Below are 10,681 nucleotides of genomic sequence, written 5' to 3' on the forward strand. Positions count from 1 at the left end.
TTATATTTTGAAACATGTTATGAATGCTATCATGGACTAAATTATTCTTTGCTTATATGATTGGCTAAGATGAACAATGAGTAGGATGATATGTATTTGTATGTTTGTAGGACTATGTTTTATGTTGCTTGTTAGGTTTATGATAGTGATAGTTATCCTTACCTGTAATTAGAAACCCACTAAATGTGGTGATCTCCTTCAGGATTTCACCAAAGGTTTGTGTTTCCTTCGAGATTCACAAGAAGATTTTTATTCCTTCAGGATTCACCAGAGGTTTTTATATCCTTGGGGGTTCACCAGAGGTTTTTGTTTCCTTCGAGATTCACCAGGGGTTTGTGATTCCTTCAGGATTCACCAGAAGTGGTGACCTCCTTCAGGAAAATCACCAAAGGTTTGTGTTTCCTTCAGGATTCACCAGAGGTTTGTGGGTACACATAATCTTTGGTAGAGTGGGTTCAATTATTCACTAATTAGTCGTCTCATAGAAACTAGAGGGTTATGCACGCCCCACTAGAGAGTAGCATCTAGAGGACATAGATGTTTAGTCTGACCTTGGTAGTTGGGGTTACTTCTTGAGTATTTTATACTTATACTTTCTCATGTTTATTTTTCAAGTAAGGGTAAGAATACACCGGCGAATGACAAGCTGACTTCGTGATCGATCCACTGGGACCAGTCATATGCTTCCGTTCATGTTTTCATAATTTTATATTTTAGAACTTTAGTCTTGATGTTTGAACTTGAAGTTTCGAGTGTTTTTCTTTTTAAAATTTTTTTTTCTTTTTGAAAATTCTCTAGTTTTTTTATTTATGAATTTAAGGGTATTCTACTAAATGGGTTTCAATTAATTGGTTTTAATAAAGATAATTATTTTTATATTGTTTATTTGGTTTTATTAAATCATGAAAAGATGTCAATATAATTCGTATGCATACATATCTATAGTAACTGCCTAGTTGAAGTCCTAGGGAGTCAGGTCATTACAAAAAAAATCCATGCGCAACCTATCATTAATTGTTATTTTCTTCTTCTGATTTTCTCAAATTGAAAGTTATCACTGATAACAGCTATCAGTGATAGCCATTGATAGTTACTATTAGTTGTTATCTTTGATAACTACAATCAATGATAGCTTTTAGTTTGAGAAATATTAATACAACTTATTAACACTTGAAATATTAGCTTTCAATTTGCTATCGTTTATCAGCAGCTAGCATTGATACACTTTCATGAATTGGATTCAACCTTGAAATGTTAACACTTAAGGCTATCATTGGATATCAATGATAAACTTTTATATGTAGTTATCAACTTTGAAAGGAAACTATCAACTTTAAAATATTAACATTTAAAGCTATAAGTGATAGAAGTCTATCAATGCGAAGTCTATAAGTGATAGAAGTCTATCAATGAGAGGTCTATAAGTGACTATCACTAATATCTACTTAAGTCATATCATCAATATTAATATTATTAATATCATTCATTTAATTGATATATACCTAAGTCATATTGTTGATATACATATATCACTGATAACTTCTATCAGTGGTTATCATTGATAGACTTTCATCAAATGGAATTGGCTTTGAAAGATTAACATTTAAAGCTATCAATGGCTATCACCGACAAACTTTTATCAATAGTAATCAACTTTAAAAAGATTGACATTTTAAGCTATCTGTGATATAAAATTATTAGTGGCTATCACTAATAGTTTTTAAAAGCTATTTAAAAAAAACTATTAAAAATTATTAGTACAATAGTTGAATTCTTAGCCAAATTTCAAAAACAAAAACAAGTTTTTAAAAGCTACTTTTTAGTTTTCAAAATTAGGCTTTGTTTTTTAAATCGTTAGTAAAAGTAGATAACAAAGAAAGAAATTTAGAGGTGGAACTAGTGTCTATAGGCTTAATTTTTAAAAACTAGAAACGAAATAGTTACCAAATGGGGCCTAATATTTTTAGTTTTTAAAACTTGAGTTGCTTTTTGAAAATATCAATAAAATGTAGATGACAAAACAAGAAATTTAGAGGTGAAAATGGTTTTTATAGGCTTAATTAGTTTTCAAAAACTAAAAATTAAAATCAAATGATTATCAAACGGTTACTTAGGTATTGTTTGATGTTTGAATTTTAAACTTTTGGATTTTATTTTTGTTTTTCCTCTTAATTAAATATTATGGTTTTTACCTATCTTGAAGAAACATTTGATTTGATTACTTAGTCAAATTCTAAAAAAATAAAAACTAAGGTCTTATTTAGTAACAATTTTGTTTTTACTATTTAATTTTATATTTATGCTTGTTTCCTCCCTATTTTTCAATTCTAGTTTTCACCTTTGTTAAAGAAACAATTGAATTATTCATACTCAAATTTTAAAAATAAAAACGTTTTTTTTTTCAAGTTTTGGTTTGGTTGTTTTAAAAATATAATTAGTTAAAAAAAGACCTGAACTTTAGCTAAACTATATAAAAAATACTCCTGGAACTTTGTACTTTATTTCAAAAAATATTCCTGAACATTCAAAAGTTACAATAATACCCTTAAATTTTAAAAAAAATGTTCAAAAATACAACTACTGTTAGTTTTAGATGGAAACCAATACTTTATTTCAAAAATACACTTGAACTTTCAAAACTTTCAATAATACCCTTACTCTTGATATACTTGAGCTGTTATTACCATCTTTTTTTAATACTCCTGAACTTTCAATAGTTTCATTATTACACTTTAGATTTAAAAAAAAAAAAAAAAAAATCAAAAAAAAAATCAAAAAATACTCAAACTATTACTGTAGCCAATTCTTTTGAGGTTATCTTATGTTGAGAAAGAAGCCATTTGAAAATAACTCATATAGACTCTCACTTTTTATATGGATACTCTCGTTTTTTTTTTTTTTTTCTCCATTATCTATTATTACACCAATTTTCTCAACAACCAAAAAAATTCAAAACTTTAGATTAAAGCATAAAATCCCTTAAAATATCACAAAATTCCAAAATCAAAATCTCCACTTAAACAACTAATTAAACAATGAATCACGAAATACAAAAAGGCAAGCAAAGAAACATGCATCAATCATGGGTAATCTTCTTAATTGATCAACAAATAAACAAATTTGAACTGCAAAAATGATCAACAAAGTCTTTATCATTACAAAGAAAAGAGTGAAAATAGAGGAGTGTTAGGTCATTGATTGAGAGGAGAGAGAGGAAATAGAAGGGATGTGAAATGGGGCGTAGATAAACGTTTTTTTTTATTATTATATACTAACGCTAAGGGCATTTTTTAAACTTTTTTTTCAAAGATTAAGGGGATTAGTGCAACTTTTGAAAGTATACCTGTATTTTTTAAACAATGTGCTATCGGTTTTCATATATATAATGGGAAGGGAATTTTTGAAAATTTTTTAAAGATTAAGGGAATTAATATTGAAACTTTAAAAGTTCATGGGTATTTTTTAAATTTAAGAAAAAAAATGATGTTTTTGATTCTCGTTAGAAACTAATGATACGGGCATTTTTTAAATTTTTATTAAAGTTAAGGATGTTAATGAAACTTTTGAAAGTTCAGATGTAATTTCTATAATTTAGTCTTAGTAGGAAGTGGATAACAAAACATAAAAATTTAGGATTATTTGCAGATTTAACAAAAAAAACTGGTTTGAAAATTGCAAGTATGTCTATATTTTTCCTTCTCTGCAAACATAACAAAAAAAAATTGGCCCAAAACCAAACAGAAGTTTAAAAGTATCCAAAATATCCTTAAACTCAATAAAACAATCGGACAAATTAAGGAAAATGAAATCATGTACGCTTTTTGAAGTATCTTTAATACACGTCATTAATACAAAGAATATATTGAGAACGTATATTAGTTTATTGATACACCTTATTTAAAAGTTAGTTTATTGATACACCTTATTTAAAAGTTATCATTGATATACTATGATATTAGGTAGTTAGATAATAGTCTTAACATATACTACGGATACATTATGAGTATATTTAAAATTGTCTTTTGAATAAGTATCGATGTATTGTTGATATGCCAATATTGATATTCGAAATGAATTTCTAATGAATGTGGATATAACTCTTGATACATCTTCATCGTTGATATATCATTAATATACTTTTTTTTTTAAATAACATCATTAATATATTTTATAGTATCGACGACTTACCTAATATAAGGTATATTAGTAAAACAATATTCTACCTACATCCATAATATACATAATATACCTATATCATTATATAGACAATAAGTCAACTAAAACAAGAAATGCAAAAAGTAGATATTATCCTTGAAGATACAACATACAAAAATGAGCCGTAAAACAAACAATAAAACCCTCAAATTGATACATTGATGACACAAAGTGTGATATTACATTAAAGTGTATTATATTCTATATTACTCATACACTACTATGATATAAAATTGCATTTTTAATAAGTTCTAATAAGATCAAAAAGCTTTTATTATGGCCTTTATTCGCTGGGTATGTCTAACATCAAAAGGCTCAAAACCCACAAAACCATGTGGATTTTTCATTTATTGAAAAAAAGAAACACTAATAAGAATAAAATCTAGAGTCATTACGACACTGTAATGTGGTTGTCGGAAATTGGAGCAATACAGCCTCTACCCTTTAAAATTTTTAATTGATGTCTATGAAGATAAATTACATACAATGGAAATGCAGCAACAGAATTGTCTCATAATAACTGGTGGATGTTAATTAAAAAAATTCACCTCCTAATAATCACATGATATAAATTAAAGTACTCTCATATATACGTTTAATTGTGAAAATTTATAAGCCACGTTATTGTTGTGATTTCATTGAATAATTTTTCTTCTAATGGAGAGTATGTATCTAAAAAAACATTGATGAGATTGACACATTTGTATTCATATAATATATATAGGGAGAGGACAATAATCTCTATACCTAAGGAACCAATAATTGGCACAAAATTCAACCAATAAATTAGAGCATTAGTTCAAATTCAAAATCATGTGATTGTTTACACACTCATCAACAAAATAGCTTGTTAAACAAAATACCAAAATTCAATTGGGAAAAAGTACAAACTCCCTAGTCATAAATCTAAAAAGAATTGGAAAAAAAAAAATCAAAGACATTAAATGTATTATACTTATTTATTTAGGTTGATCCAACTTAAATTGAATTTAGGCAGTGTTTATTTTCCAATAAATGTAATCAATCAATCGCAATATGAAAAGTTTGATCATTTAATTATGTTTTTAGAAAATTAGTTTAAAATATTTTGTGAATTATATATAATAAGAAAATTTATTAGGATTACGGAGTAATAAACATGACTTAAATAAAACTAGCATGATCTTCATGAATTAGCATAGGTCAATGATGTGAGATGGTACGGACAATAAAAGACAGAATATAGATATTGGAGAAGCAATAGAAAAGAATAAAAATTAAATTTCAAAAATGAGTTATGAACTTGTGATTAAGGAATGAAATATCCATAGACATTCAAACATATATAGATATCTAAATTAGATGGTTGAATAACGATTTTTTTTTTTTTTTGAAAGAATTGAATATTGATATTAATCAATATCTCTTATATATATCTTATAAATACATATAAAACAAGAAAAAATTCATCAATAAATCTCAATATGAATATGAATATAAATAAAAAAAACGATAAAATTTAATTTGGAAGTAAAAATAACCATAAACTATATATGGATATATATATTAGTATAGTTGAAAAATATCAATAACGATATTTTAATCTTTTCTGAAAAGATGCAACCTAACATTTAGATACACTAATCCCAAATTAATTACCTAATAATTATCCTATATCTCTTTGTGAATGAAACAATTTCATGTCAATTCGGCTACGTTAATATTTAATGATTGGTTAACAATTTATGATATGGGAATGCAAATAAACGATAGGAACATCGAAATTGAATCTAGTTATCATCATCATCATACTCATACATAAATTTTACTAAAATAACATCATCTTGTTTTGTTTCTATTTCAATGTCTTCATCCAACACATCATGAAATCAAGGACGGTTTTTTTTTCTTTTTCTAGTTTATGAACACCATTTTTCTTATGCTCTTGTGGATGGAAAAAATTGCGTACCGGTGTTGAATGTGTTGATTGAGATGGGATATAGTGAAGACTCCATAGATAATGGGGCAGATGATGATTGGCTAACTCTTCCACCGTCGTTGGATGCTCCAATCAGCAGATCGAGCGCTTGACCATCGTCTTCTCCGTCGTGACAGTACGAGCTCTCACCGCCGGTGCTCGTATTCTGACTGGTTTCGAGACCATGGTCATAAAGAATGCCTTTGAACATATGCCCACCAACGTTGATAGATGTTTGATATGCTAATTGTTCTTCAACATTGTCAATGGCACTGACTTTGACACACCGAAAAACAGCTACGGAATTGAATTCAGTTGGAAAATGTGCAACTTCTAACCCTAATTTTCAAACCACATTGATTAGAACAAACACACATAAAGCAATCATCTCCACCGATCTAAGTCAATACAACATTGAGTTTGAGTTTCAAATCATCCTCACCCCATCCCCACCCCAACATTTGTTCGAATTTTTAAAAACAAAAATTAATTTACCATAATCCATTGACTTAAGCGCATGAGTTCACCTGAAGTGACAATAGGAGTTACAAGAGGTGGTTGATTTTCTCCATGTCTCTTGGGAGTGGTCTGATCTGATTGATCTGCTTGAAATTGTTGTCGATGGTGATGTTGGACAATTTGATGACGTTGTTGTTGTCGTTCCCGACGTTTGGCAGCCGGAACCCAGGTACTTTTGACATGGGTTTGGCAATGAAACCCTCGACTTTTACAACAAGTCCTACACCTCAAATGGGAACAATCTTTCTTAGCTTGATTACCACAATCTTGACAATTCATCCCTCCTCCTCCTCCTCTCATCACAGGAAACCCTAATCTCGAAACGAACTCATGATCGGAGGCGTTGATGACAAAGTTCTTCCTAGTAGGCCCCATAACTCCAAAGGAAATGTAATTCTCCACATTTTGTTGAGGCCAAATCTCCAATCCTTTGGAGTAGATCTCTTCGTTATTGTTTGTACTATACAAAAACAACTGTTGTTCTCTTCCTCTTATCATTTCTTCTTCATCCACCTCTTGTTTCCCACCTAAATACAACAACTTCCTCATAATTTCTACGACCTAGTTTTTCTTTATACCATCCCTGATTTGGCTATATATATATATATATATATCAACACCCTGCAAAACTTTTGTAGGTTAAATATTTGAAAGCTTTATTTTCTAGGGAAAAAGTGAAAGTGAAAGAGAAAGAAAGAAAGAAAGAGGGTTACCAGTGGAATTTGGAAGAGTTGGCCTGCAAACGCCGTCGGCTTTACTACTGGGATTTGCTCTGATCATTTAACACAACTAAACCAACACACTCTCTCACTCATTCATAGGTTTTTTTTTTGCAAAAAAAAAAAATGTTGTCGGGGTTTAGAGAGAGGAGAGAGGAATCTAATTCATTGCTTTGCTATACTACTTCACTACAGGAGACCTAGCTTTTTATATCTCTATTTTACACATTTATCGAGAAACATCATCTTACAATATTGCATTTTAAATACAACATATTACTAACTCCAAATTTCATAACTCAACTTAACACCACAAACACTTCTAAATTACCAAAGATCTCTTCTAGATGGAGATGGACTGTAAGGACATAACTGTCATTTAACTTTTACTTTCCAGAAAAATGAAATTGAACAGTTTTGCTAAGGGTAAAAAAAATTATTAAAAAATAAGCAGATAAAAAAATCAGATGAAATTTTGGAGGAAAAATTTAGATGTACCTTGAATTTCACCTCTTTTTACAGCTCGTCTAATTATAAAATAGAAAAAAAGTCAAGAATTATTTGAAAAAGAATAAAGAAATTTGTCATGTGATAATCATTCGGTTTATATATATATATATATATATGATAAGTGAGGTCAAATCAGGAAAGAAAAATTATTTTTGTGCTATATTTTTGCATATTGAAAAGTTTGGAAAATATATTTTGAAATGGTACAGATGTATTGAAGTGGAAAGAGAAGGAACCATTAATTTATTAAGGAAAATGAAATAATGGTTTAAAAGAAAAGGTAATAAAGCAACGTATAATTGGAAAATGAGGGACAAACAGTACATTATTATTTGTTGTAGGTAGATAAAAGAAGAGACATCTAGTTGAATCCATTAAGTAGAGTTTATGTTTATTTCTAATTTCTTGATAAAAAAAAAAAGAATAATTCATAATTTATGATATGGTTATAGAATAGTAATAATCATGTGTTGATTTATTTTACTAACTTTTTTATTCATTATATAATTTCAAAAAATAAAACTACAATCATATATGATTTTAAAGAAATTGTCAGTAATTTTTATGATTTTAAATGGAAATGTCATTTTAAAAATATTTGAAATTTTTTATATGGAAGATAGTCGTTGATTTTGGACTCGTTTTTGCATGCATGCATGACTATATTTGGTTCTATATATTTTGAGATTACTTAATACATGATATTACTAGATCAAATTGTTTCATTGTGCATATTGAAATTAGTTTGCACGACTGCATCGATATTACTAGAGATTTAGGTGCAATGTTAGGGAATTGATTTAGTGTTGGTTATATTTTTTAAGGATGTTGTTGGTGTTTCCTATGACATTTGTTTTCTCTTTGGTTTGTCTTTCAGAATGTCTTTGCAATTTTCGTTCGAGATAATCATTCTCGGATTGCTAATTCTACAAAATATTTTTTCCCTTTGAAAAACTCTGGTTGTTTATTCTTCTTATTTTGTTTCATTTATGGGCCATGCAAAATTTTCTTTAGGGTTATTTATTCTTTTTCATTGTGCATATTTAAGAGAGATGGTTTTCATATTAAAGTTGATTATTCAAAAGAATATTAGAGCCATTATTTTTGTGGTTGCATTGGGAATCAAAAGCGTGTCAATCTTGCGATTGTGAAGGTTGTGCTTCTATCGATCTAAGGGATTCTCAAACTTAAGAGGAGCCTAAGTTCATCAAGTGGAATGGTTTTCATTTGAAGGTGAAAAGATAAAAGGTTTGGTGAGAGAGTCTCACATTTAGGAAGGAGTCTAAATGAACATTCACTAATATTCATGCACTTAAGGGAAGCTAGGGAGTCTAAGTGATCATTCAATAAATTAACCTATTTGTGTGTCACTATAATTATCGTTTCCTTATAGATAAGTACAACGTTTGTAATCCCTTAGCATTACATTAGTAAATTTATTTTTCCTTGATACACTACCCCTTAGACGTAAGTGGTTTTGCACCAAACTGAATTACCAAATTTTGTGCTCTATTCATATTTTATTTTTATGTATTGATCTCTAATGTTCTTTGAATTTTCGTAACATCGTGAGTAACAAATTTCGTTATGTTCAAGATAATCTTATTTTTACATAGGTTCGTGATAATTTTTAAATTTTTTAAATTATCTTGAATTTTTAACTTGTTTCTGATTTAGAACGTTTTGCAACAATTTGAGTTTTGTTTAGTATGAGAATAAATTTCTTGAAAATTGTTTTTCTATTAAACTTATCAAGCTTTTCAACTCATTCTCCTATTCTCATAATCAAACTACTCTTAAATTTCAACAAAAATTAACTAATCAGAATTTGTCACCTGTCTCATCAGTTACTACATATGATCTATTGTATGTTCATATAATATAACTTTAACATTTATGCCATTGTCAAGGGGTTTTTTTTTTTTTGGTGTTTATATATATGTCATGCTTTATAACTTTTTTTTTTTTTTTTTACAAAGGTATTAAATTAATACGTGGGGTGAGAAATTGAATCTCTGATCTTAAAATTGATAGTACATTTATTATACCAGTTGGGCTATATTTGCATCATCTTTTATAAATGAAGTTGCAGCAGAGAATCACAAATATCTTTCCGTTCAATAATTGACATCGTCTTTTTAACCAACTCTCAATATCTTTAATCTTTGGTTAATTTGTAGTCCATGTCAGCAATGATCATCAACGTTGATTTTAATGTAATTGTAGATCAACAAAACCTAGTTAACCGTAAAAATGAGGTCGTCTATAGTCTATTGGGAAAATCCATGTGTTTGAACTTTTTAGAAGAACCCAAAAAGAAAATTGCAAAATTTGATCCCCACACTTCTTAAACTTTTGATTTGACTAGTTTAAAAGGTATAAATATTGCAATAATTGATTTTAAAAAGGGAAAAAATCAATTTATACCCGTAAACTTTAAGATTGTATCGACTTAAACCCCGAAAATTTGCAACTGTATTGATTTACACCCTCAATTCCGTTCTATTTGAGTAAATATCATGTAAAACTTATAATTGTATCAATTAAACTCCTACATTTTCATAAATGAAAATCAGTTTAGATTCTTGTTCAAAATTTCCTTTGATATTCGTTCATGCATTTACTTTACTCATCCATTTTGCAAATTAAACTTACATTTGGAGAAGTCTATACATGTTGAGAATCAATACATTGATGATTTTCAAAGATAATCGTAATAAAAAGTTTAAATTGATTGGCTTACGAAAATTTAGGTATTTAC

General features: G+C 28.4%; 1 protein-coding gene across 1 annotated transcript; it reads right to left on the reverse strand.

Annotated features, from left to right (window-relative positions):
- Positions 1–5,978: 5,978 nt before the first annotated feature.
- LOC120077099 (protein EXPRESSION OF TERPENOIDS 1-like) lies at positions 5,979–7,911 on the reverse strand. Its single transcript, XM_090313719.1, has 3 exons — positions 7,405–7,911; positions 6,700–7,312; positions 5,979–6,511 (listed from the first exon to the last, which is right to left on the reverse strand). Exons 2-3 carry the CDS (start codon positions 7,238–7,240, stop codon positions 6,132–6,134), a joined length of 921 nt encoding a protein of 306 aa, XP_090169845.1. The 5' UTR covers positions 7,241–7,312; positions 7,405–7,911; the 3' UTR covers positions 5,979–6,131.
- Positions 7,912–10,681: the final 2,770 nt, after the last annotated feature.

The sequence above is a fragment of the Benincasa hispida genome, chromosome 5, assembly GCF_027475165.1.
Source record: "Benincasa hispida cultivar pf3 chromosome 5, pf3_genome.v1.1, whole genome shotgun sequence".
Lineage (NCBI taxonomy): Eukaryota > Viridiplantae > Streptophyta > Magnoliopsida > Cucurbitales > Cucurbitaceae > Benincasa > Benincasa hispida.

Bases quoted from the DNA above. Each gene is read 5' to 3' on its own strand.
- LOC120077099 (XM_090313719.1), bottom strand. From the start codon at position 7,240: ATGAGGAAGTTGTTGTATTTAGGTGGGAAACAAGAGGTGGATGAAGAA. The intron at 6,512-6,699 runs GTGAACTCATGC...TTTGAAAATTAG, and splicing joins AACTCCTATTGTCACTTCAG to GGTTAGAAGTTGCACATTTT.